Source organism: Drosophila takahashii, chromosome 3L (genome assembly GCF_030179915.1).
Source record: "Drosophila takahashii strain IR98-3 E-12201 chromosome 3L, DtakHiC1v2, whole genome shotgun sequence".
Classification (NCBI taxonomy): Eukaryota; Metazoa; Arthropoda; class Insecta; order Diptera; family Drosophilidae; genus Drosophila; species Drosophila takahashii.
Window position 1 is genome coordinate 10,145,661 of NC_091680.1, and position 25,337 is coordinate 10,170,997.

Sequence of the window (25,337 nt, forward strand, 5' to 3'; positions counted from 1 at the left end):
TAAACTTATCCGATAAGGTTAATGGTTCTATTATAAGAAAGATAATTTATCCTAATTAACGAAATAAGTGTTTTGGCTCGGAATACCACATTATTACATGTGAAATTTGAACGGAGACATTTGATAGGGACTTTGTTTTTCGACTTTGGCATCTCTGTATGCTCTTGCAGTTTGCAATACTATGATTCCCCACACTGATTTTTAATACTATTCTGTCGGGAGCCTTTCAAAACTGCAAAGGGACCAAAGGGAAATATTATAAAATGTCCCTAACAAGTAAGGGAAATTTAGTACTGTTAATGGGAAATCCGATAATGTTAACAAATTCACTTCCGAGTGAAAACTGGAACAGGCCGGTATAATTCTGTTCATAACACGTATTATTAATATTAATATTAGAAAAAATCGCGGTTAATTTATTGAATTTTATTTTCCGGTTCTCATTGTTACAATACAGTTCGTTATGCTCTTTCAGACTAAAGGATCCACCTCTTAAGAATTCGTGGTTGATTTATTTTTTAACATTGAGTTGAATTGCGTTACCCATATTTAGAAAGGATTCAAAATAACAGATCATCATCTTATGAAATTGTATCAAACTGTTGACAAACCATCAAATTTAATCACTTCTTCGCCTTTTATTTTGAGTGGAAAATAAATAAAGTGGTTTAGTCATGATCGGTTATGACATAACTGGCGGGCTTGACACCATTACCCCAAGTCATTGTGCCAGTTTACATTTCTCCTGCCATCTTCGGCTTAACCAATCCGTAACGAAACCGAATCCGAAGCCGAAACCGGTTAACATCACGAAATCTTCACCGTGACTCAGACTCTCGTATAAGACTTTTACTTTCGTTGGAGGTCGCAGACCGTCGCACTTAATTGCCCGATTTCGTACGTTACTTTTTACAGAAAGGAAGGAGGGAGGGCTAGCGTAATTTATGAGGTAATTTTCCTCCAGATTTAGCAAGCCTACGACTGCAATCCCACTGGCGACCATCGCTCAAGTTGATCTCTCGCCCTGACAGCCGCTTTCCGCTTCGTGTATCTTTTATTTTGTAAAATTCACTTTTCTTTTCAGCCTGTTTTTATGGTCGTTTGCATTGCAGTTATGTCACCGGCTCAGAGCGAGGGCGGATTTGGTAAAAGATCGGCTACACTTTGACAAAAAATGAGTCTATATAATTTGGATATGTAGTGAAATTGACTAAGGTAAAATTTAAATAATTAATTGTAAATGAATCGTTGTAAATAAATATTAAATGTTTCAGTAAATATTTTGACTCCAATTAGATAAAGATATTACTTCTGGACTAATGGGATTTAAACAAATTAATTTACGTTCTATGAAGTATGTACTAATATCAAAATATATTTTCTGTTAAATATTTCAGCTTGATTTTTTCAAGTGCTTTAAAAATGTATTTTCAAGTTATGTAAATGAATCTTGGGATTACTATCCATTGCTATCTTTAAGCCCCGTTTTTTGGACGGAAGTTGTGTGCAGCGTTGCATTGCAAATTGCCGGCAACTCTTTTGCTTTGCTTTTCTTCGGCGAGAAATGCTCGTAAGCGATGCTAAATGCGGATTGGAGGGGTTTGGGAAATTTTTTTAGGTTTTTCCTTTGTATTCGCAGTGAAAGTTTTGCTATTTCGATTGGCTTGATGACGGCGAGGCTCTTGGCCAAGAGTTTTTGTTATACATTATATAAAAATATATAGCATCCATAATTTTATCTGCTGGAGACTCACAATTAATGGCAACTAATTTTAATTAGTTTGAGTTCGGTTCACTTGAGTTCACTTTCGGTAATTTGCCACACTTCACTCACCTTTTTTATGTCAAGTTTAATAATCCAATTGGGTAATTATCACTGTTGTTTTGGATAATCCTTATGCAATTTATGGAGTCTGTTATCCTTTCACTTCACTCACTTTCTGCACCGATTGTGCTTTTCGTTGGTCTGCAGATCGTTCACTGATTTCGCTTTCGTTGGCCGCGCACATTTTATACAAAAGCTGCGCATGCGCAGCGTCGACGTCAAGCTCCAACGTTTCGCTGTCTCTTTCTGGTCGACTCTCCATCTCTCTTCCACTCGCAGACCGCCTAAGTTTTGCGAATCGGTAGCCCAAAACAAAAGAAACAAAAAGCGGCAACGGCGACAATGTTTGGCAACCTCTCTTTCTTGGTGTTGATTTTTGTGGGCAATCATTTTTCGTCTGGGTTTTTTTCCTCAAATCCCCAATTCTGCCAAACTACTGGAGGTCACTAAACGAGGGTCTAGGCGGAAATATCACTTAGGTAGCTTCATTATCAGTGAGAAAACCCCAAAGACCCACAAACTATCACTTCGTTTATAAGAAAAACATCTCTTAAAAATTAGTGCCTATGTTAAACATCCAAATTGGTTTTGGTTTTTTACGATTTTCAGGTGGGGAGCTTTGACCAAATTTTAAATAACCAAATTTAGCTTCCCGGAAAGGCGTTGCTTGAGAAACCGGGATTATGCAATTCTGCAATTATGAATTGGGTCAGAGAGGAGCAACCGAATAATAAAAAAACAACATCATGAAAAGGGGCAAAATTGGGCATTGCCTCAAACCGGATCTTTTGGCATACATTCATCTTTCCCCATATCTCTTTTTTTCCTTGATATACGTATGTCTGCCTCTCTTTTCGGGTGCAGTTCAGTTAATATCGTCTGGTTTTTAACCCATGGCCAATGCATACGTCATCAGTCGGTCGGTCGTTTTGCTTAATTTTCAAAACCCAGCTCGCTGTGAATCAAAAATCGAAAAGTGCCTTACGGAATTACCCGAAGTTCATAAAAATTAGAGACATTCCCCCCGACTTATTCACGATGATCACGTTCGCGTGCCACTACCTTAAATCCCGAACATTATCATGTTTGTGTTGTATGTTGTGTGTGGTCAGTGCTGTTTGAAGTGACTCTCATTGTGATTCAGTCGATCCAGTGGCTCCGACCTGTGTTACTGACCTTGGTTCGATGAGCCGGAGTCGTTTATCTAGCCCCACTTAAGTGGCGTTTTATGTTAAACATTCCAAGAAAGTTGATAATGAATAGATCTTCGAAAATTATGCTAATCACTTCGATTTGCCGGAGTTGTTATTGTCGCCACTCTGGGTGGTTTGGCAAACACCTTTCGGCTATTTGTTCGTGATTAATTCGTGGAGTTTTTATCAATCAGTGGCGTAGTTTTTGACCATCGGGTTTTCCATGACTCACCCGGCGAGCACTTTGGGCTTTTCGAGCATTGTTTGAAGGAGGTGCGTCGAACCTGATTCGCATCGTTTTTAATTCCGTTAATAATAGTTTGGTTTACCCTTTTTTTGGGCATATCGACGAGATGGAGTTTATTATAATGCCAAAGACGTTGTTAAGTTGTAAGTATATAGATAAGAATATGAATACGTTCTGGTAATAAATAAATTAAAAAACGAAAATAAAGAAATAAATAAATGAGTACATAAGCAATTCATTTTTAATTCATTAAAAAAAATGTTTAGAAAAATAGATTTTTATAAAGCTTTTTTTTCGGTTCAGAAAGACATAAAATCTTAGGTATTAAATAAAAAAAAAAATATTCAAGAAATGAAAAAAATATACAAATTTTTTGTAATAAATTGTTAAAGCGAATAAAAAATTCGTTTAAGAATGTATTTTTTCAGTAGCAAACAAAAGGTCTCCAAACCAATTATATAAATATTTTAGGTAAATAATTTTGGTATTTTAATTGAGAATCTAGTTTACCTATTCAAAATATTGTATTCAAATTAATAGAGTATCATAACTGCGATTCGCTGTGACGCGAAATGATTTTCCTGATAAAAATAATTTTGTCAGTTAGCTGAAACTAAGCTATTGGTAAATCCCAGTGGCTGATGAACTGAACTTGAACTTGGACCTCGTCGGAGACATCTAATGCCAGGTGGAGAGTGTGTAATCCGATGGGGTTACAGGTTCAGGGGCTCGTTATTGGAACTTCATTCGATTTGGCATATATTTATATTTATGGAGCGCTCCAACTTTTTGCCCATTTCTTGGGCTGCAGTATTACAACATAGCCTATGTTAATTATGGGCAACTTGTTAATTGTTTGCCCAAATGGATTTGTGTGGGAATCGTGTTTGCTCCACTTTGTTAGCTTCCTCTGGGTGAAGCACTCTCCCTTTCTCTTTCTTGGTATACCCCTCTCTCTCTTCCACAACTTGTCGCAGTTCAAGTCCAAAAGGCAAAACAGAAAAATTGTCACTTGTTCAAGGTTGGACTGTCGACTCCCCGACTTAGATTTGTGTCAATTGCTCAACAAGTTGAGGTCTTCCACCCACGCGCTCTATTTGGCCAAAAACAATTTGGCAATCTCTTTAAGCCAACCATTATTTATTGGTTATGGATTTACAGCTTAACTTTAGGTGATATGTAAAGTCAAACCAGCTTATTAACAGTACACAAATGTTTTTGGGCGATTGGAGTTTTTAAATATACTTTATAAACAGGTTTAGTTTTTAGTTGAAGTAAGTTAAAATATTCTAGTTGGGTTTGGATCTTAAGTAAGAGAGAGCTTTTAATATTATTAAAAACAAAAATATTAATTTTTTGCCAGCGAAGTAACAAGTTGAGACTTTTGTTAAAATAAGTAAATGATTAAGTTAATCTGGAAAGAATTGGAAATACTTTTAATTAAAGTCCTGATTTTTGTTCATGTAGGAAATACTTAAAATATCAGCTTACAAATTTTGTAATAACCGTAATAATATTGGTTACAATATATTATGGTTACATTTTTTCCCAGTGGCTACAATTGCATTCCGGCTTTAAACAGCCCCTGCAATTGTGCCATGGATTTGCCCAAAATAAATTCGCCAATGCTGGAAAATCCCAAGAAAACCGAAAAGCGAAGTTAAGTCTTTGGTCTCGCATTGTTGGCCTATTCAATTCTTGATTGCTTGCCGGCTTCAACAGCTTTTGGGCCTTGGGGAAACCCCAGTCAAGTTTGTGGCTAGCATCGCTTGGCTGGATTTGCTTGACTGGATTGCATAATAATGCAGTCGAGTGCAAGGCAGTGAGCCGGGCCTATGATTCATATATACATGTATATTCGCAGTCGATTTGTGGTAGCTTCGATTTGGATTTCTTTGACTGGTTTATGCGCCAGGCATTCGAATGAGTTTTTCGCTTTTGTTTTCATCGCCGCTTCGTGTTTTGTTTTTTGTTTTTTGCGAAATGGCCTGTAATAAAATCGATGCGTATTTGTTGTATTATTGTAATTATTATAGTTGGCCAAAACCGTCAAGGTCGTTCACCCACATTGTGTGATATGCATACGGATGAGTGGTAGATGATTTCTTTTAAGGGCGGAGTGAGTCATGTTGCCAACAGACAGCTGTTGCTCCCACTTATTCCCCTTGGTTATTACATAATATCCCGAATTATTTCACCCGCATCAAAAAGCTTTTGTTGCCATTGCTGCCCTTTCACTGCTCTCTTGCTGCCTGGCTCATTTAACACGGCTTATTGTCTTCATCTCGGCTCAAAAATGTTTACCTACGAGCTCTGAACATTTGTGAATTAATTTGAAAACCGTTGCTTGCCACACCGGAAAGTTGAAAGGGGGCGGGGGTCTTCCGTTCTCCCCCTGGCTTTAAGTGAAAGCCTCTTCCAAAAAGTTGGCCCATAATTGCGCTTTAAGCTGAAACTTCTGGATTACATCAAATATTTAATATTGTTTTGGGCCGAGTTCTGGGAAAACTGATTTTGATTTTTGTGGCTGGCCACTTATGCTAAGTGGCTAGCCTTTTGATTTCCACACAGACGGAATTTCATTCGCCGCTTTCGGGATTTAAGTTATTAAATTCCTCGCAGACCCCCCCGGGATGGCAGGTCCTTTTAGTGCCGTTCAGTCGCCAGGATGACAGCATAACGATGCATTCAAATGGCGGTTGGGATAGACAAACAAACCGATTACACAGCAGTCGAGCACCCAAATCACCCACTGTGCCAATTGAGAGTGCCCATATAACCCCAATCAGAGCCGAGACCCAGGGAGATGCAATGAACCCAGCTTTCAGGGGGGAGAGGTTTCCAATCCAATGGGGCCTTTCATTGTCCGATTCTTTGGGGCAGCCTTCTGGGAGGCGATCATCGTGAGCCCAAAAGGCTGCTACGCCGCACTGGGTAACAAAACCCATGATGACGATTCAGTCGATGATGATGATGATGATGATGATATGTAGGTGGTTTCAGTTAAAGCAGAGGAAACTGCGCCTCTTTCGAATTGCATCACTGGATTGCCTGCGTTTCCTGGTACTGACAGGTATTGAGTGCTGGGGAAAGACAATGCACTTGTGCATCAATCGATAAACAAAACGGTTCTGCCCACCTTGATGCTTTGACCTTAATGCAGGAGCCTTACAGACACACATCCGCCGTCTTGTGTAATCCGATAATGCCCAACTATGAGGGCATTACCCACCCCCTTTAAGCATTCTGCGTCATTTTCGCCCAGCGGGCTGTTCACACGGTTAATTGGCATCAATAAATCCTTCGGCGATTACATAACTTGGTTTTCAGTGCCCCTTCTTTGCCAGGAGTTGACCTTTGGCCTTTTCTAGGGTTCAGGGTCTTCAATTTCATTACTGGAAACTCTATTATCGCAGTCTTCAAAAAACAGAGAGGGGAAGATACATACATCTCAGGGCTTCCAATTGTTGTCTTTTGATAGGAGACGAAGCCAGGACAATTTCACACACTAGGTGAAAGTCCTCTGGGATCTTAGCTGGGTTTTCGGCTACTGACCCGGGGTCATTCCTATGGAAATTGATAAGAGTACAACAGCCTCCAAGGTCCTGGAAATAATGCCGAAACATTTGCGTACGGCACGTCAATCATCCCTGCACCAATGCACCCGAAAATTAAATAGATTTCGAGGATGTGTGCCATGAGATACTCATTTCTTTTCTTTGTGTAGTATTTAATTATTTAAATTATTTTAAATACGTGTAATAATTGTGAGTATTTGTTGTACTTAATTATTACAAATCTGATCACCTTTATTACAATAAATATCAAAATTGAACTTTTTAAATAATAAATCTTTTATTAAAAAATAAAAAAAAATATTGTTTATTGTATTCCGGGTTCTAATCATTTGGATTTTTTATGTATAATAAGACTTCTTTTAACCTTAAATAAAAATAGTATAATAGCTGCGTGAGTAAATAATTTTATTTTATATTTTTTATTTTATATTTTTTAATTTTTGTTGATAATATCCAACTAATTTATTTAATACTTGTTGAGTGCTTAAAAAAAAAACTTCGAAACTGCGAATGTTTCAATTTAAATATAAATCAGCTCAGGCCCTCTGTCCTGCCTCCTGAAATTCAATAAGCCCGCACAACATCCTTGAGAACAGGATACCAAAGCAGTGCTCACTTCGTGCGTTTGTTTGCTCATCTGGTGACGTCAGTTGAGTCATATTCCGCCACCCAACACTCAATCAGAAGTGCAGCGTAGTGCGAAATCTAATTGGCAGTCGTCTCCCCTGAATCCAGTTGGGATTAGCCTCCACACTCATCGCCTAATCGAATTCAAAACAATGTCCTTTTGAGGGGTTTTTGAATTTATTTTCTTTTATTGTTTAAATCGAATGTTTGGTAGGCCAATTATTTGGATTGAATCAAATTTAAGTATTCATGCTGCGAAGGGGGTTTACTTTCTGTACAGGGTGTTGGCTCCATCGAAGAGCGGATAACTCCAGGTGGGATAGTGCAAATAGGTGGTCCTCAAGGCGGGGGTCAGCAGGGGTGTAACCCTGGGAACACTGCGATGCACGATGGTGGAGCTCTGGTGGGACACGGCGGTGGGCACATGATCCACCAGATGACCCACCCTGGCCAGAGTTGGTTGGTGGTGCAGGGTCATCAGGGGATGGTAGATTTGCAGCTCCGATCTTCCAAGTGCCAAAAGGCAAAGCAGGAGAACAAAGGATAAATTCTGCAAGATTATCAGGGGGTTATTTTATAGTTAAATATTTTATTTAATTTCTCAATAACTATTCTTTTTCACTAACCATCTTTTGTGACATCTTCGTGGTTCAGTGCACTTCACTTGACTGTTGTTCGCTGGCCAGCCAATCCTCCGCTTTTATAGTCCAAGATTGGTGAATGGACCAACCATTCTAAATGAGTGGTCCCAGCCCTTGAACATGAGAAGAGCTTGGGCGTTAACCCAGACCCTGTGTCAGCCTAATCCTCCAGAGATCTTGATTGCACACAATCGGGGAGTTCAGTGGGAACCGAGGAGGCGAAGGGGTCGGATGTGGCATATTTATTGTGGTCGTGGGCTGGTCTCTGTGTTAACTTTATTGATTTCCTGTCGTACCAACAACGCCCAAGAATCCAAGCCAGGCAAGTGAAAATGAAATCTGCGCACAATACGCAAAATGCAGGACAATAATTTTACATAAGATGGCTAAAGACATGGATTTATAAGGGTTACGAGTGGTTAAATGTCTTTAAGAAATAATTGAAAATATTCGAAAAGAATTTGAAGCTTTAATTTTGTATAATGAACCATGACAAAAAGTTCGTTAAATGCAAACGCGAAATTTGTATTAAAATTTGTATGAAATTCTGCAGAAATGGCAGAAGAAAGAAGAGATAGATAGTTCGTTAAAAGCAAATGGGAAATTTTAATTAAAATTTTACTACAGAAGAATTCTACAGAAAATGGCAGAAGAAAGAAGAGATAGATAGTTCGTTAAATGCAAATGCGAAATCTTTATTAAAAGCTCACTACAGAAGAATTCTACTGAAAATGGCAGAAGAAAGAAGAGATAGAGACAGAGAAGAGACAGAGTTCTGTGGGTTATCGGGTCCAGAAAGGGGATTAAGAGTAAAAGTATCTCATAGATTTGGCGAGTTCATCTTGTTGATCTTTGGCATGGCTTCTTAGTTGCGGATCAGGACCACTCGGGGATCGGAGGAGGCCAGGGTCCACAGAAGCGGTGGCTGCTGGCGAACCACTTGGGTGGTGCGGACAGCGGGAGCCACAATCGGAGTGACCAGGCGGCGGTGGTCGTGCACCACCGTCTGGCTCTGATGCGAAATGGCCGTGGGCACATGCTGCACCACCTCACCCACCTTGGCCACCGCGGGCTCCTGGATGGTCAGCACGGTTCGCAGTCCGTTGCGAGCGGCCAGGATTAGGGGAAGTGGAACGGAGACGGGAATTCCGGCGGAAACGAGACGGGCATCGATGGCATCTGAGCTGCCACTGGATGACTGGGACAGCTGGGGTGCCTCCTCCTCATCCTCCTCCTCGGATTGCTGCTCCGCCTGGGCTCCCGAGGAGACGACTGATGCCAAACCGCCCTCGGCCAACTCAACGGAATCCTCGCTGGCGATGGGAAGGAGTTGTGAGGACTTGGCCGAGCTGAGGGCCACCAAATTCGAGGGCCACTCCAAACTGGCAGCCTGCGAAGCTCCGGCAAGGACGAGCACAATGGCCAAGATGGGCAGGAACTGAAATTAAATAAAAGAATTTTGAAAAAAAATTCCCAATAGATCATCTCAAGCGAATAACTCACCACTCTAGACATGATTATTGAGTAGTCTCCCTTCAAATCCGTAAGCTGACGAATGAATGATGCAGTTTCTGATTAGAATATCTGCTTTTATAGCCCTCTAAATCTGGAACCAATCTCCTCGCCTCACTGCCCAAAGAAATGCATCGTTGGCTAAGCTAAACACCGAACCAGAAACATTTAATCAGCTATCAATTTGAAATTTGATTGGGTTACACTAGGTAAATCAGAGAATATTCTGCGGCAACTGAATATCGCACTTGTGCTTGTTTTCCAGCCAGAATTTCTCCAAGTAACCGATGGGATCGCGGGGCATTTCGCGAGCCAGTCCCAGCATTCCCTCCATCAGAATGGGCACCACCTCCTGTTCCAGAAATATTCGCCTGTCGGCTGAGGACTTGTAGCCTTCTACCCGTTGACATTTCTTGACCCCATCTTCCTCTGGCTTGGGTTCCTTATTGGGCTTTTCGACATCCGGACAGAGGATCGATTGTATAGCGGAGGTATACTTCTTGGCCTTATCCACACTGGTTCTGTTCTTCTTGTGGGGACTCAATTTACGATTGGCTGGCATTTTGATGAGCTGACTGGTCGGGAATTGGAAATAATATTTACTTTGCATATAACATTTAAATCAAAGGTAACTGTTTTGATGATAAATCTATTCTATAAGGTATTGAGATGTTTTTTAGATCACGTTGGATACAATTTTTAAATCATTTTAAAAGGAAGAATACTAGCTGCATTTGGAGTTTCAGTACAGTAAAATAACTTTCTTTTAATAATTCCATTGCAAAAATGTGCAAGTAATAAGAAACCATGGTTCATTGATTAGCTTTTAATAAAATCTCAGAGGAATATTATTAGGTGTACTATTTTTTATTAAAAATAAAGAACTTTTTTTGGCTTTCATTGATTTTCCTAAATATTTAAGAATTTCTTTGAGATTTCTCTTTGATGATAAAAAAATCCAGTAAACAAATAGTTTTAATTGTTTAATTTTCCAGTTATCGTTTAAATTTATTCTCAAACAGAAATTTCACGGTGCAGCTGGACGAGCACTCTCGAGCATCCAGCAACCCGTGGCCGTAACCCAGCACTTCCTCCTCGGTTCCAACGCTTCTAAGCTGATTAGCATACGTAACCCGATCAAGCGAGACATCTGCTGCAGTTCTCCAATCGCTTGGCTGGACGGGGCGGTAACTTAAGCCGCTTAGGTCACCCCTATCCTCCCCTCGCATCCCCACCATTTGGAGGGGAAAGATTGCGCAATCCCCACGAGAGTTTCAATCGAATTCCGAGAACGCCCACATTCGGCGCTTTTTGCTCTCCGGCAGGCGTTGGAGGAACTGGCTCAAATCCCTCGAGAGGCCACCAAAAAAGGTGTATCTTATCTGGTGCTCCAAAAGCCAAACGAAATGCTCCGTTCGATAGGTCAGTGACAGGAACTTAAGGGCAGTGGTCATGACCAGCGTGTAGACCATCAGTTGATGGCGATTGAGGCCCAGAACCAGGGGACTTTGATAGATCTCCAGAATGAAGAGGAGGGAGATGACCAGCGCCAGTTTCGAGTTGCTGTAGAAAAGAAATTCATATAGGATTTTAATTCTAGATATTTCGGCACTCACTTGCTCAACTTGAGGTAGGCCAGCTGATTGTGCTGACAGCGATTGATTAGAAGGCTAGCCACTGGCTTTAAAACCTCAGCACCACTGCCCATGACAGTGCCCACTAGTAGCATGGGAACTGGGGCATTTCCGTACAGCTGACCAGCCAGATAAACTCCTCGATCGATCAGCTGGACCTGGCTAATGGTCGATGTGGCGGCGGCCAGGATGCGAAAGGCCATTGTGCCGGCCACGGCGTGTCCCAGGTCGAAGGGACAGTAGAAGATGCAGTACCTACTTCAGGAAAATAGTACAGTAGTCACTTAAGATCATCATAGACCTCTAACTCACCAGATTAACGAACCGAGCAGGATATCTGCGGTATTGCAGAGTGGTTCCAGGGGCAGGCTGCCCAGGAGTAGGTTTCCCAGGATATCGCCCGCGTAGTTTAGCAGCAGATTGGCCAACCACAGGACGAAGGGCTGCCACTCCAGCGCCTTGCTGCCGCTCCTCTTTGACCTTGGGGATCCTGCAGAGACCACCAGTTCGTCCCGCAGTTGCTGGGAAATCTGGGAGTAGTGCAGGATGCGAAAGATCAGGTGGTTCGGTAGCTTGCTCAGGATCAGCCGGGCATTCATCCCTTTAGCTCCTAAGAGTCCTCTGGTTGACTCTGAATTTTGGATTCTGAGATATATTTTATTTAATAAAAGTCAATTACCCTTAAAAAAAATGGATATTTGCGAACAGAATTTGCTTAAACGAAAATATTGACAAGCGAAACTCAGGTGTCTACATTTGTGTGGATGTGTGAATGCAAATAATAATAGTTGGTCAATCCATAAGCTCACAAAAAGCTTGGGGTATATTATTGAATCTCTTTAACCTTTTGGCTTAGAAAATAAACTGAACCTCGAACAGTTTCTGGGCATCTCATTTTTTTAGGCAAAAAAAATCAATTGATTTAAAATTTGATGATTATAATACGTTTTTTTTTTTATTTTTATTTATTTACAAAACTAAGGCTAGTACACTCATAGAAATTTTTACCTAAATACTAGAAAAGTCGCCCTAAAACCGAGGTCGCCCTAAAACTACGAAAAATTTTCTTATTATACGGGTGGCTAGCCCTAAATATACGAAAAATCGCCATGGAAAATATTTTTTAGGGTTAGTTTTTCCGAAACGCCAAATTTGCCCTGTTTTTTAGGGCGAATTTTTATGAGTCGACTCCAAAAGTAATTCCTTCTTTTTAGGGCGAAATCGCCCTAAAACGCAGAACAAAATAGCCAAAAATATGTTCTGAAATTGCCCTAAAAACAAGGAAGAGTCAAACGAAATTCTAAGACGCAATTAATGGATACACATGTAATATGTGTGTATGTGTGTGTGGTTGGCAGGTCAAAACAAGTGAATGTGTGTGTATATTAGGGCGGACCTTTTTCTATGAATTTTGATGCTGAGCGCATTTGACTTTAGAAAAGTCCACCCTTTTTCTTCTTCTTCGCTACTTTTCGTCCGTTGCAGTGGCAAGGGTGGGGGTAGAAAGAGTTGCGTTGTCTAGACTTTGTCATAATTTTTCGGGCGCTTGGCAGTAAAAGACGTGTTTGTATGAAACCTTTTGTTTGTGAAAAAGTGAAAAATGTAAACGCTATTAAAGGACTTGGGAGGCGATTCTTTCTCAGTTTTCTGGTGAGTACATACATATATAATTGTGCAATTTGGATATTAATAACTAATTGAATTTACATATCTGTAACAGAGGAAAATGCAGCTGAAACTTAAAAAGATTTGACTGGAAGCAGCGGTCCAGATGTAGAGTTTTGGAAGTGTGGCAGAACAAAGTAAGAACATTAATAAGAGTATACATATATGTATGTGTATATGTAAATAATGCTTGAGGTAAAAATATGATGCAACAGAATACACACTTGTGTACATATGTATATATTTACCAGAAATCTGTATTTATGCACCGGACAAACCGCATTCACAAGTGAATATGCCAACATAACCCCAAATTTCTATTGCGTCATTTCGTCAGTAACTAAAATTTGCTTTTGTTGCTTATTTTTTTCCAGAAGTAGCAGCAAACGCAATCGCAGGCTAAAATTCTGAAAATTCTGACTGTTAGTAGTGCATTTTTAAATTAATTTCTAACAATTTTTTTTTTTGTTTTAGATTGAGAACGTCTTTGAGATCCAGCTTCCGCAAACCACTTTTCGCACTTTTCAAAAGCGAAAGTAAGGGAATAAAACTGCTCAAATCTTTGGAAAGCCACGCTGAAGGTATGTGTTTTTTCTTTTTTTCTTTTCTCATTCAATAAATAGACTGTTTTTATTTAATAGAGATACAATCAACTTTAATTTGGCTTGCGATACATTCAGTGTTGGTGCGACAGCAATGACAAAAAAGGACGGCGGGAGCAAGAACGCGAAGAACACCATTGCGGACCCTCGAAGCCGTTTCTTGGTTTGGAAGGCTACTGTTGGGGAACTGCAAACACATCTAAAGGCATTGACGGAAAATTGCTAATCCGGAAAGCCGAAACTGCAACCATTCAGCTGCAACGTGGGAACAAGCCCTTTTTGACCTTGGTGAATTTCCAGTTTACCTATCAGAGGTTTTTTTATAGAATGCGAACCTTATTGAAAAGTATTGATGTGTGCTTCAAAATATTTTTTGTTTTAAACCACGACATTTATCCAAAAAATGTTTTATGAAATTCATTTAGAGTCTGATAAGAAAGGTAAAGCTTTATCCGAACTCTTGAAGGATTATAAAACCTTAAAACTGTAACTATTTTAAAGAAACAATCTGTTCATTCCAAAAAAAAATATTATTTCTATGCATTCAATTAGAAGTAAAATTTGATAATCAGTACTTATAGTAATAAGATCGATGTAATTCTTTTAGCAATAAGAATAATTAGAAAAGTATGTAAATGTATATAATTAGAAATTGTGTAAATAACAACAAACAAAAAGAAAAAAAAAAAACAAAAAAAATATAATGAAATCGTATTTTTATTTATGAAAAATGGCCGTAAAATTTTGGGGAGCATTTGCATGTTTTAGGGCAATTCGCCTATAAATCCAGAGAAAACGCCCTAGATTTATGAAAATCTGCCTTTAGTTTTAGGATATTTTTCCTTATTTCTAGGGCAATTAGCCCTAAAATCCAGAAAAACACCCTAGATTTATAAAAAACTGCCTTTAGTTTAAAGGTATTTTTTCCGATTTCCAGGGCTATTCGCCTATAAGTCCAGAAAAATCGCCCTGGATTTAAAGGAAACTGCCTTTAGTTTAAGGGTCTCATTTCTTATTTTTATGGCAATTACCTGTGAAAATAGAAAAATCGCCCTAGATCTACGAAAAATCGCCCTAAATGTATGACAAATTCACCCGTATTTTTAGGGCAATTTGCCCTAATTTTGTTGCCTAGTCGCCATTGACCCCCGTTTTAGGGCGATTTTCCTTGTTTTTAGGGCGATTTTACCGGAAAATTTCTATGAGTGTAGATGATTTCATGACTTCTTGATTATAGATTACATTTTACCTAAATTAATATGTTTTCTGTTGTTGGATATTCAAGATAATTTCGAGCTTTACAATTTCTAGTTCTTTTTGCTTGTCCTGTGTAATTGGTGGGCATAATTCCCGAAGCTGTTTTATGTTTACAGAATGATAAGTTTATGTAATGGTTTTATGATATGATTACAAGTGGCGATGAGTGGCCAGGCTGCGAGGTCCTGGAACCAGGGAGGCGAAGCTAATGTTTCGCACGGGCTTAATCCTCGGCAGCATCTGGTGGACCACCGGATGGGCGGCGTAGGTGAGGTGGGCGGGCGTCTGACCGGAGGTGGAAGGATGCTGCTCCTCCGCCTCCTCCGCCGCCGGAAAGAACCCCCTCAGCTCGCCTGCTTTGTGATGGCTGACAATCCGCGCTGAAGGAGCGACCAGCTGCTTGTGGGACTGGAGGATTAGTGGCTCCGCCGACGACAATCTGGTGAAGCTCTGATGGGAAACGGCACTGGCCAGCCGGCCGTTGCCATGGAGGATTGTTGTGGCCGCCTCACTGTGGCTTATTCCCCAGGTGAGTACGAGGCAAACAACAACCTGTTGGGGGACTTAGTTTGGAAATCGGGGAAGACAAAACCTATGCGGATTACTCACTGTGATGTGCATGATGGTCACTTGAGTGGGCTACTAATTACCGTTAGGCATGTGCCGCTGCCATTTATAGCCGGACGTGGACGTGGCCAAGAGGACTCCTTGACCAAGAGGTCGCCCCGCCTTGTCGCAGCAAGATTTATGGGCCATTTTGTATGCAGCTAATTAATTAATCAAAAAGTACTCCAATCCGACAGCCTCTCATGAGCTGCGTGCACTTAGAGCTTCCATTACGCGCCTCCGGCTAATCACCAAATCATATGGCCGGTCGACTGACTCAACATCGCCCGATTGCCGGAGAATGTGCGAAGCCACGACGGCAACTTTGAGTATTGAAACCTGAGGGGAGCAAGAAGTATTCGGTTCGCAGCTTAAGATACCCTATTTATAACATTAAAATACCACATAGTGGATACATTTTTCAGAAAATGTTGAGAATGTTTTAGCACATTCTCAATACATTACATTGCTGAATTATTTAATGACTAAGCTTAAAAGATTCTTGTAATCAATATTAATAGTACACAAATTTCGTATTTTTATGTTTTTAATTATTTACATTTTCTAAAATAATTTACTGACATTATTAATTGTGTTTAAAAGTTAATAGTCTTTTAAAAGATAAGTTTCTAACAGTTTATTTAAATAACGTTTATGATTTTACTAAAAACATTGGCATCATAAAATTTAAATAATAAAATAATTGGGTTTCGATTCTCTAATTTAAAAAACAATTTTATTGGGATAACGAGATTCTTTTAGATTTTTAGGAAACAGATAATTCTAAGAAAATGGCAACATCCCTAGAATGTTTTACAAATTGTTAGCTTTAAACTTAACCACGTTAACTGGTGGGTTTTTGAACAGTTTATTTGTATTTCTAGTTAAGAGTGAATACCCCCCGCTAGGGTATTATATCAGCCAACCACAGAGCTTGGTGGTGCGGTGGGCGAGCGGCGGAGGTGCGAAGTGGAGTGGATCAACCTTCAGCGAGTTGCGCAGACGCAGACGCCGTCGCATGTTGTAGGCTTTGTTGTTGCGGCGCTATTACTACAATATTTGCGGCGTTCGGTATTTATTTATATTTGATTTTTTTTTCGGTTTATTTCTTTACGTAAAGCTGCGTCCAAGTTGAGACACTCCCACAATTGCAAGATAACCGCGACTGCGCGCGTGTTTCCAGCGCTTCGATCGCAGATCGAGCATTTATCCAGGGGCTGTGCAAAGGGGGTTGTATCGTTGAGTTCACCCCCTCGGCATGCTCCACGGCCGCCCCTGTTTGGGCCAGCAACTGCTCCACCGTGATTTCATGGCACAGCAATTCACACAGCACTTCAGTTTGACTTTGCCACTCGCTCCGCTTTGTGTTTGTTTCTCGAAAGGGGAACCGCCAGTCTTCGATTCGCATTCGGATTCGATCCGCCCACCTCAGTTCGACGGCGGTGTTCTCAGTGGCTTTGCTGTCTCCATAATCGCCCCATTAGGCTTGGATCGTTACCATGCGGCATCTGGTGAGTGGGATGATCTTACTTCAACTCAGGGGGTCGATTTGGGCGAGAACCAAAGGAGAATTTGAATGTGTTTTACCTGCTACATATTGGTTAAAAAAATGTGAAAATAAATTGAAATATTATTTTATTTTTAAACTTTAATCTTTAAAATTCAAGATATTTCAATAATAACTTTAATAGAATTTTTCCGTATCGAAAAAGTCCACTTTTATCTTTTCCTGAATTTGGAAAAAATTAATCATAGATTCCTTTGCTTCCTCAAAATAGACCCCCCACCGTATTATTATTATTTATTTATTCAACTTGGATTTTACCACCCTTTTAGGTGTTTCTGGCTATAATTTCCGTGGCTCTGGTTTTGGCCAGGCCGGCAACGGAGGCACCTCGTCTGCTGATCGACTCCGCGCCCTCGGTGGTCTCCTATCAGGGTTCATCGCAGGCACAGACCCGGTTCGTCATCGCTCCCATGGGCCGGGCATTGGGCTATGTGGAGCCCACCAACCTGAATCGCACTTTCCACACGAAGGCCACGCAGGAGGACGGCGCCACGGGCTACGAGCAGCTCAATCTGAGCCCGGTTTATGTACCGAATAGCTAGGCAATCGAATGGTGTAGTTTTAGATAGTTAAATGTGTAAATAAAGACAGCTTGTATAACAGTATATTGTTCCATATTTCGACCATTTTTGCTCTTCAGGATACTTATATTTAAGACATTCTTTTTCAACCTCCTTTTTAAAAGAAAGTAGCATTTTTGTCTTATAAAGCACCCCGAGAAGCCTATTTTTCTAAGACTTTTTGAAGTTTTAAAACTAATTAAACTTTATTTGTTAAAGAGGCAGTGCCTGTGATTATGACTCACTCTGCTTTTACATTAAATGTCACACTAAAATGTAATTATTTATATCCAAAAGTAGAACAGTTTTGCAATTTTCTTGTTTGTTTTGCATTTTATCAGGCTAAAAAGGCAAAGTATTCTTATGGATGATAGATCAGGAGAAGAATTTTGGTATTCAGAAAGTATTCAACAAAAAATTTGTTCTGATATCACCTTCTATAATAAAATCCCCGATCCGCCGCTAATCCCACGGCATTGTCATTAAGCAAAATGACACATAAGAAAGTATTTCCTAAATTAATTATTTAAAATAGTTTATTAAATAAACTTTATTTCCTTTCTTTTTGGCTTGATTAATGTAAACGACTTCTTAACAGGAAAGTAAATATTTCCGCAATTCAGTAGGCTCTGGTTTAAACCATAAAAAAAGGTGTGTCATACATACGACGAAAGTACTTTGGGCGCCACAATAATCATGGCGAACAGCGGTCGTCGCGATATGAGGGTTCCCAGTCCTAAGATGATGCTGCCCCAGTTGCAGGCCTTGGAGGAGGAGGCCGACGAGTCCGCCCTGGACTTCCACGAGACGGTCAACCAGGCGTGGCGGGCACAGTTCATGCACCCGGCGATGGCCAGGTTGGGCATTGGTTTTGAGTTCGTCAGATCGCCCTGTCGATATATAAACTTATCGCAGAGCACCCAGGAGGACGAGGCGGAGAATCGCGAGTTTGGTAATTCCACTTCCAGCGGCACTCGACTGGTGCGTCTTCTGAATGCCCCCCAGATCGAGATTCATCCCTACAGTTTTGGGTCGGATGACGAGAACCAGATGCAGCAGCTGCCGTAAATCAAAATCTTCAATGTCTTAAAAATCCCCCTACCCTTCCAGAACGCATCTAAGCTCTGCTGAATTCGGACTGAAAACGCGAGGCCCCAAAACGGGGGTCTTTTATAGCACCTCGTTGGTTAATCTGTCTCGAAATAAAATTGCATTTCATCTTGTTTTCGCTGACACGAATGGCGAGACCTTCGCTTGGGCTCTGAACCTCTGAACCAACAATAATTTTTTCGGTATTGATCTTTGGGTTTTTGTTCGAGCTTTTTAAAACCTTTTTGGGCCTAACGACAATTGATTGCCGGTCTCACTGATTATTCCAAGTGAGGGTTCGCAGATCTTTAGTTTAGCGCCGGGTTCAAGTTCAATGTAAAGCAAACGAGTTTGCCAATTGCTCGTTGGTTGATTCCGCGTGAAGGACAATCTGGCTGGCTAATTTTTGGCCATATAAAGCCGTAGACGTAGTTTGAAATCAGCAACAGTCACTCGTCGACTTCAGAGCATCACACCAACCCAAAAAAAAACACCAACATGTTCCGCTTCGTGAGTATTCCAAGAAAGGATTTAAGGATCTAACGGAGGATCTAATTTTGGTGTTTACCCCTAGATTGCCATCTGTGCCCTGGCCACCATTGCCGCCGCCGCTCCGGGATTCATTGAGGAGCACCATGTGGCCGTCGCCCCCGTGGTGGCCAAAGTGGGTGCTGTGGTGCACAGTGCCCCGGTGGCCACTTCCCACCAGAGCTTCACCCAGTTCCACAACCAGGCGGTCCTCACTCCCGTGGTGAAGCATGTTGCTGTGCCAGCTGTCCCTGTGGTCAAGACTGTGGCCACCCCTGTGGTTCCCGTGGTCAAGAGTGTCTATCCCGTGGTGCCCGTGGTCAAGCATGTGGCTCCCATCGTTCCCGTTGTCAAGCATGTGGCTCCCGTGGTCTCCGTGCCCGTGGTCAAGACTGTGCCCGTGGTGCAGCACCAGACCTACGTGGCTCCCGCTGTCCACCATGTCGCCGCCGTGCCCGTCGTGAAGGCCCTGCCCCATGCCGTCTCCCACCAGAGCCACACCCAGGTGCACCACCAGAAGACCTTCATCACCCCGGTGGTTGCTCCCCTGCCGGTGGTCAAGACTGTCGCCGTGGCCGCCGCCCCAGTGGCCCATGTCTACCATCATTAGGAAACTTGTTATGGATGCTTCTTTGAATAAATTGAATTGTTGATATTATAAATTGTGAAATGTTATATTTACCTATTTGGGGGGAATGCAAAAAATCCATATTTTGGCCACAGCCAAATTTGAAAAGTTGACCGATTTGATCCCATACAATTAGCATCTTAATTATCAATTTGAATGACTTTTATCTGAGTGGTATTCATTAGTATTCAGCGTCATGCTGAGATCGGTAGCTCAGTGAAAAACTCAAAATATATGAAAAGATAACAAAACCGCAAAGCAGCCCAGAGGCTGGCCCAAAAATAAATTATGCGAAAGCAATTATTGTTTTTATTTTATTGTCACTTAAAAAAAAATATGTACACTCATGGTAAAAATAATAGGAAAGCCACGGGCTTGCGTTCATTTTCTTTTAATATTTCTAACTACAATTTGTTTGAATAATTTTTGTTTAAACATTTAATAAAGATTCTTTAAAAAAAAAATGAAAAATATGGTTTATCCTTTTCTTCAATGAGAGATTAATTATCTCATGAAACTTGGGGACTCTAATTGATTTTTTCCAATGCCAATTAAATTTTTCTTAGGAGCATTAATTAGAGGAATTCTAATAAAATGTATTTTCAGTAACATTACATTTATTGGCAATCAAATGAAATATTTTTCAGTAGCATTTATTTTTTTAATGTTAGTGAAATGTATTTTCATTTTTTAATGCCAATGAAAAGTGTTTTCACTAGGATTTTTTTTATTCCTTGTAAAATGACTAATGCCAAAAAAAAAGGAGTTAACTAGTTACAACTCGCCTCTTAGTGGAGATGTACTGTCAATTTAAATGTTGATAGCTTAAAAATTGTATCAATGATCATTAATAAACAAATACAGATATATAATTCATGTATATTTTTTTTTTTATTAGTTGTAACTTTTTTCTTTTAACAATTATATCAGCACGCTTTTAATCGATTCACTTGTGGTAAGCGGAGTAGACCACTGGGGCACTGTGCACAGTGTGGACCAGAGGCTGGACCTGGACGGAGTGGACCAGAGGGGCAGCTGGGATCACGGTCTTGACCAGGGGAGCGGCTGGGACAACAGTGTGGACCACGGGAGCTGCAGGCACCACAGTCTTGATGAGGGGAGCAGCTGGGATGACGGTCTTGACCAAAGGAGCAGCTGGGATGACAGTCTTGACCAGAGGAGCGGCATGGACCACGGGGGCGGCATGCACCACCGGGGCGGCATGGACCACTGGGGCGGAGTAGACCACAGGGACCTTGCGCACCAGGTTCACATTGCTCTGGTGGGTGATGGCCGAGGAGGCGCTGGTGTCCACGTAGGCGGTCTTGGCCAGAATCGCTGGCTGGACAATCGAGTGGGTCTCGGCAATCAGACCGGGAGCAGCAGCGGCCACAGCCAGGCAGGCGAAGAAGGCGACCTGCAGAGGGAGTAAATCCATTAAAGGACACTTTTCAGTTTCCATATCCAGGTTAACTTACGAATTTGAACATTTTTGGAGGTTTGGTTTTGGGGATTTGCTGTGATTGCTGAATCAATTGCAACTGCTGATGATGACAGGCCAAACGAGTGGCTTTTATAGTTGCCTAGTTTGGTCCAAACCCCAATTGTTTTTTTTTTGTTTTTTTTGGTTTGTCGCTAAGTACTTGGCTGAACTTGAGCCCCGGACCGGTTTGGGTTTCAAATAAAACACTTATTCGGGTTTTTAGTTGGCTTTCTGGCTTCTAAGCGCTTATCAAAGACGCAGTTCGTTAACTGACCTAGGTTCCAGCGGCTTTTGTGTGTGGGTGACTGTGAGGAAGTCTTGGGCGGCAAACACACAACAAGCCAGGCCAATCAATCGACAATGGGCCAAGTAATTGGCCTTAGATGCGGTCGCTTACGCAAATGAGGCTGCCTGGATAGGGAAATGGAGATGGAGCACATAGAGTGCGTGGGTTATCCTTGCACTTCGAACGTGGATACTACATACTTCACAGTCACTTGATCCGCCCGTAATTGAGTTGCATTCTCGTCTTGGGGCGTCTTCTATCCCATCCTAGATGTGTGGGCTCAAGGGGATGCATCTACAAGTGCTCGTTATATGACCTTTTACCACATAACGCTAATGAATGAATGTGCCAATGTGTAAAAGTCTAAATACCATCGATGGCAATTTGATAAGGATTGTTCATATAACATCAGTTACATTGTCACAAGATGTGCACATAATTAAAGGTTATGACAAAAGGTGTTTTAAGTCCTTGACTCACATGAGCTAAGAATAAATGTGACCTTTTAAAATCAATCGAAATTGAACGTGTAATAGAATAAGGAAGAAAAGGAGGATTAAGACACAGTCCAAATAAGATGTTGTGTTGTAAGCTGGACATGAGTTCCAGTTGAACAAGAAATTCCGAGAAACCAAAATGTAATAATAGAAATTATTGCATAAGAAGTGTTTAAAGACCTTGACTTGGTAATGAACCATATGAGCTAAGAATAAATGTGACCTTTTAAAATCAATTGAAATTGAACATGTAATTCTGGGAAAGAAGGTTTAAGACACAGTCAAAATAAGATATGTATATCAATTTATAAATACTTTCTAAATAAGAAATACTACAAGGCAAAGGTAAAATAAAAATAGAAATTAATTCTTAAGAAGCGTAACATTCCTCCCAAAAACAGCTTATTTTTTACGATAAATTTGAAGCAAAATGACGAATCAATTTTTTGGACTACACGTTTTAAAACTCTATAAAAGACATACCCAAAAATAAACGTCTAAAAAAAGAATTATTTCTCAAATAAAATGTACAAACAAAATGATTTTCTTAATAAATACAATCGGTACAGTAAAGAACTGTTTGCTCCATTTGATATCCGAACTTGACCCAAATCAGAACCCTCGACTTTGCCCTTCATTAAACGGGTCACAAACAAAAGCGCAGTAAATTATACGCGTACGCCTGCATTCAAATTGAGGCTGGAGTCGAGATTGCAACATCGACGGGTCCAGTTGATGGCTGCGGCTTCTCAAGTGATTCATGGCCAGACCATAAAGACCTGGCTACCAACTGCAGCCGAGCAGCCCAGCAGCTGTTAAGTGCCCGCTCGAGTGACAGATAAAGACCCCCGATTCGGTCCCAGATTCCGATTCCGTCCCCGTCGCAGTCCCTATGTCAAGGTTATCCGCCGGACAAGCCCCACGCGCACTTAACCCACAATTTCGAGCTGGACGTTGTTGTTTCGCCGTCTGTGTCATTGTTTTTTCGGTTTTCGGCTTTTCGGGGCTCGGCTTTGGATCGGACGACAGTTACACGTACTTAAGATAATCATCTGGCAACTGGTAATGTGGAAAATGAATACCCAGAAAATTATGCACACATCTTGATTGAAATTCGTTCGCTGCTCTCGTAAATCCTAATTTGCGGTCTCTGTAATTTTATGGAGCTATGCTGGCCGATTATTTCTTTATCGCTTTTGCTTGGGACAATTCAATCAGTCATCCCAGGATAAAATAAACAAGTTTGATTTTGTTGAGCTACATTTTATGGGTTGGGACACAAGCTACTGGCATATGTTAATTTAATTAATTTATTTACTAACCCCCATCGATTTGATGTTACTAAAACATGAATTAATGCGAAATCCAACAGGCAAATATATATATTTTATTTTATTTTATTGTATTACAGGGAATTTCACAATCGTTTTCTTTTTTAAATATTACTAGATTTATTTTGTATGTTTTCTTTCTGATTATAATTTAATATTAAGCGTTTTGTCCGTATTTTGTCTTAGGTTCAATTGTTATACTTTAGGGATCATTGATCTGATCACGTCAACAACTGTTTCTTGGTCCATTCAATCGATTTGCTAAGTAGACCCGTTGTAAGACCTTCATTAAATTCAGCGTGTCATTTGTCATTTTGGCAAATCTATTGACAATTTGGCTATATAAACGTTGCGTAGGCCTCAGTGGGTTATGAGTTCTTACTGGAGTTTCGCAGAGCCAAATTCAAACTAAGACTAGATCCAATTTCAGCCGCCTCAACATGCACAGAATGGTAAGTAAAAATATTGTATTTATTTCATTTTAAAGTTTATAATTCAATCAATTTTGAATTCCCTTTGTAGTTGCTCTACACCTTGGTAATCGTTGCCCTCGCTTGGGTTCAGGCCTGCCAAATCCATCATAATCTGACATTTCCTGCTGCGGGCCAAGTTTCCGACTGTTCTGGCCACCACCTTAATTTTCGTAATCGGAGTTTGACAAGGGATCTGCCCACATTAACCTACGGAAACTCGATGTCTTCTTGGCTTGAACTTTGCTATTATGGCAAACCATTTACGTTAAGGCACTAGCCTGCATTGTTGTTGCTTTTGTTATTGCTTGAATAAACTGTTGTAAATTATTTATCATATAAAAAGTTGTGGAAGATATTTTGTTCTACGAGGGGTTTCTAGGTTGCGATTTATTAAGAAGTAATCGAAGGAAAACTTTAAATTGTTGGTAATGAACAATTCTTTACATGTATAGATTAGCTTCTGTTATATTTGGAAATTTGTAGCATTGTTAATTCCCTTTAAAAATTTAAAATTTAATAAAATGTTAAAATGTTATTAATAAAGTAAACTACTTAACATGTTTTATGTTCTATATATAGGAATGAATTTAATAGTTTAGCTACTATTATATTTAGGAATTTTAAATCATAGTAAATTATCACTTTTAATTTTTAAAATATTTAACAGAAAGAGCAGGTCTTTAAAATTGATTGAATATTTTTTTTCTGAATAAATTTTACGATTTTTTAAATATGGATAGATATACTGATTGTACTATAATTGGAATTTATCTTAACTATTTCTATAATCTTACATGATTCGTTAAATTTTAACCGTTGTTCCTTTTGCTTTTCCATAATCAATGAAATAAACGATCTTGTAATTTAAGGATCAATAATACTTTTGAGAATTTTATTTAGTTTTCATATAATTGGTTAACAAACAAGCAATTTAAGGGCTTTAATGGTGCAGGGTGTAGGCCAAAGGAGCGGAGTGCACCACCGACTTAATGAGGGGAGCAGAGTGGACCAGGGGCACGGAGTGAACCAGAGGAGCGGAGTGCACGACGGGCACAGAGTGGACGACTGGAGCGGCATGGACAACGGGCACGGAGTGAACCACTGGAGCAGCATGGACAGCCACGGCGGGTTGGGTGTAGGTGGTGGTCTTCACGATGGGGGCAACCACTGGCTGCACCACTGCCTTGCTGTGCACCTGGGTGATGCTCTGGTGGGAAACCGCCGAAGGAGCCGAGTGCACCACCGAGCCAACCTTGGCCAGGACGGGCTCATGCACCACATGGTGGGTTTCGATCAGACCAGCGTTGGCGGTGGCAACCAGGAGGGCGACGACGGCGATCTGTAGAGTAAAAACTTAAGTTACTATAAAGCCAGAGGATAATATTCCTTGCGTTACTCACGAATTTGAACATATTGATAATTGTTTTTTAGGCAAGGTATGCTTGTTAACTTCAAAAGATTCGTTGAATAACTGATGATGTTTGGGAACAGCAAACCTAGCTTATATA

The 25,337-nt window shown here is 40.6% G+C and overlaps 12 protein-coding genes and 1 long non-coding RNA gene across 14 annotated transcripts in view; 5 read left to right on the forward strand and 8 right to left on the reverse strand.

The window, feature by feature from the left end:
- The window catches only part of LOC138911801 (alcohol dehydrogenase 1-like), a 176,248-nt gene that overhangs the window by 34,413 nt on the left and 116,498 nt on the right, over window positions 1-25,337 (reverse strand). The window lies entirely within an intron of this gene.
- LOC108067225 (uncharacterized) lies at window positions 7,736-8,111 on the reverse strand. Its single transcript, XM_017156142.2, has 2 exons — window positions 8,097-8,111; window positions 7,736-8,020 (listed from the first exon to the last, which is right to left on the reverse strand). The coding sequence occupies exons 1-2, from the start codon at window positions 8,109-8,111 to the stop codon at window positions 7,736-7,738; spliced, it is 300 nt and encodes a 99-aa protein (XP_017011631.2).
- On the reverse strand, window positions 8,782-9,765 carry retinin. Its single transcript, XM_017156127.3, has 2 exons — window positions 9,615-9,765; window positions 8,782-9,549 (listed from the first exon to the last, which is right to left on the reverse strand). Exons 1-2 carry the CDS (start codon window positions 9,624-9,626, stop codon window positions 8,977-8,979), a joined length of 585 nt encoding a protein of 194 aa, XP_017011616.2. The 5' UTR covers window positions 9,627-9,765; the 3' UTR covers window positions 8,782-8,976.
- LOC108067222 (uncharacterized) lies at window positions 9,766-10,253 on the reverse strand. The gene has a single exon (XM_017156138.3). The coding sequence runs from the start codon at window positions 10,231-10,233 to the stop codon at window positions 9,838-9,840; it is 396 nt and encodes a 131-aa protein (XP_017011627.3). The 5' UTR covers window positions 10,234-10,253; the 3' UTR covers window positions 9,766-9,837.
- On the reverse strand, window positions 10,596-12,022 carry LOC108067216 (trimeric intracellular cation channel type B). 2 transcript variants are annotated; one of them, XM_070215568.1, is made up of 3 exons: window positions 11,570-12,022; window positions 11,240-11,515; window positions 10,596-11,186 (listed from the first exon to the last, which is right to left on the reverse strand). In XM_070215568.1, exons 1-3 carry the CDS (start codon window positions 11,854-11,856, stop codon window positions 10,898-10,900), a joined length of 852 nt encoding a protein of 283 aa, XP_070071669.1. In that variant the 5' UTR covers window positions 11,857-12,022; the 3' UTR covers window positions 10,596-10,897. The 2 variants fall into 2 exon arrangements, with proteins under 2 accessions (XP_070071669.1, XP_017011623.2); XM_017156134.3 differs by having other exon boundaries at window positions 10,598-11,186; window positions 11,240-11,512; window positions 11,570-12,018.
- LOC123003102 (uncharacterized) lies at window positions 12,749-13,799 on the forward strand. The gene is made up of 4 exons (XR_006412409.2): window positions 12,749-12,907; window positions 12,978-13,059; window positions 13,397-13,503; window positions 13,564-13,799. It is a non-coding gene; the product is annotated as an uncharacterized lncRNA (long non-coding RNA).
- Window positions 14,932-15,601, reverse strand: LOC108067217 (uncharacterized). Its single transcript, XM_017156135.3, has 2 exons — window positions 15,391-15,601; window positions 14,932-15,333 (listed from the first exon to the last, which is right to left on the reverse strand). The coding sequence occupies exons 1-2, from the start codon at window positions 15,400-15,402 to the stop codon at window positions 14,932-14,934; spliced, it is 414 nt and encodes a 137-aa protein (XP_017011624.2). The 5' UTR covers window positions 15,403-15,601.
- On the forward strand, window positions 16,745-17,559 carry LOC108067219 (uncharacterized). Its single transcript, XM_017156136.3, has 2 exons — window positions 16,745-16,898; window positions 17,224-17,559. Exons 1-2 carry the CDS (start codon window positions 16,887-16,889, stop codon window positions 17,494-17,496), a joined length of 285 nt encoding a protein of 94 aa, XP_017011625.2. The 5' UTR covers window positions 16,745-16,886; the 3' UTR covers window positions 17,497-17,559.
- On the forward strand, window positions 18,139-18,723 carry LOC108067223 (uncharacterized). The gene has a single exon (XM_017156140.3). It carries the CDS (start codon window positions 18,211-18,213, stop codon window positions 18,580-18,582), a length of 372 nt encoding a protein of 123 aa, XP_017011629.1. The 5' UTR covers window positions 18,139-18,210; the 3' UTR covers window positions 18,583-18,723.
- Window positions 18,867-19,741, forward strand: LOC108067224 (uncharacterized). Its single transcript, XM_017156141.3, has 2 exons — window positions 18,867-19,113; window positions 19,178-19,741. Exons 1-2 carry the CDS (start codon window positions 19,102-19,104, stop codon window positions 19,739-19,741), a joined length of 576 nt encoding a protein of 191 aa, XP_017011630.2. The 5' UTR covers window positions 18,867-19,101.
- On the reverse strand, window positions 20,674-21,300 carry LOC123003075 (A-kinase anchor protein 14). The gene is made up of 2 exons (XM_044394537.2): window positions 21,238-21,300; window positions 20,674-21,176 (listed from the first exon to the last, which is right to left on the reverse strand). The coding sequence occupies exons 1-2, from the start codon at window positions 21,247-21,249 to the stop codon at window positions 20,706-20,708; spliced, it is 483 nt and encodes a 160-aa protein (XP_044250472.1). The 5' UTR covers window positions 21,250-21,300; the 3' UTR covers window positions 20,674-20,705.
- Window positions 23,797-24,133, forward strand: LOC123003076 (uncharacterized). The gene is made up of 2 exons (XM_044394538.2): window positions 23,797-23,808; window positions 23,879-24,133. The coding sequence occupies exons 1-2, from the start codon at window positions 23,797-23,799 to the stop codon at window positions 24,104-24,106; spliced, it is 240 nt and encodes a 79-aa protein (XP_044250473.1). The 3' UTR covers window positions 24,107-24,133.
- LOC108067182 (A-kinase anchor protein 14) lies at window positions 24,693-25,331 on the reverse strand. The gene is made up of 2 exons (XM_017156086.3): window positions 25,230-25,331; window positions 24,693-25,168 (listed from the first exon to the last, which is right to left on the reverse strand). The coding sequence occupies exons 1-2, from the start codon at window positions 25,239-25,241 to the stop codon at window positions 24,770-24,772; spliced, it is 411 nt and encodes a 136-aa protein (XP_017011575.2). The 5' UTR covers window positions 25,242-25,331; the 3' UTR covers window positions 24,693-24,769.

Coding starts and splice junctions, on each gene's coding strand:
- LOC108067222 (XM_017156138.3), bottom strand. CDS start 10,233: ATGCAAAGTAAATATTATTTCCAATTCCCGACCAGTCAGCTCATCAAA.
- LOC108067216 (XM_070215568.1), bottom strand. CDS start 11,856: ATGAATGCCCGGCTGATCCTGAGCAAGCTACCGAACCACCTGATCTTT. Junction 11,516..11,569: donor CTGCTCGGTTCGTTAATCTG/GTGAGTTAGAGG, acceptor ATTTTCCTGAAG/TAGGTACTGCATCTTCTACT. Junction 11,187..11,239: donor GCCTACCTCAAGTTGAGCAA/GTGAGTGCCGAA, acceptor TCTTTTCTACAG/CAACTCGAAACTGGCGCTGG.
- LOC108067223 (XM_017156140.3), top strand. CDS start 18,211: ATGGCGAACAGCGGTCGTCGCGATATGAGGGTTCCCAGTCCTAAGATG.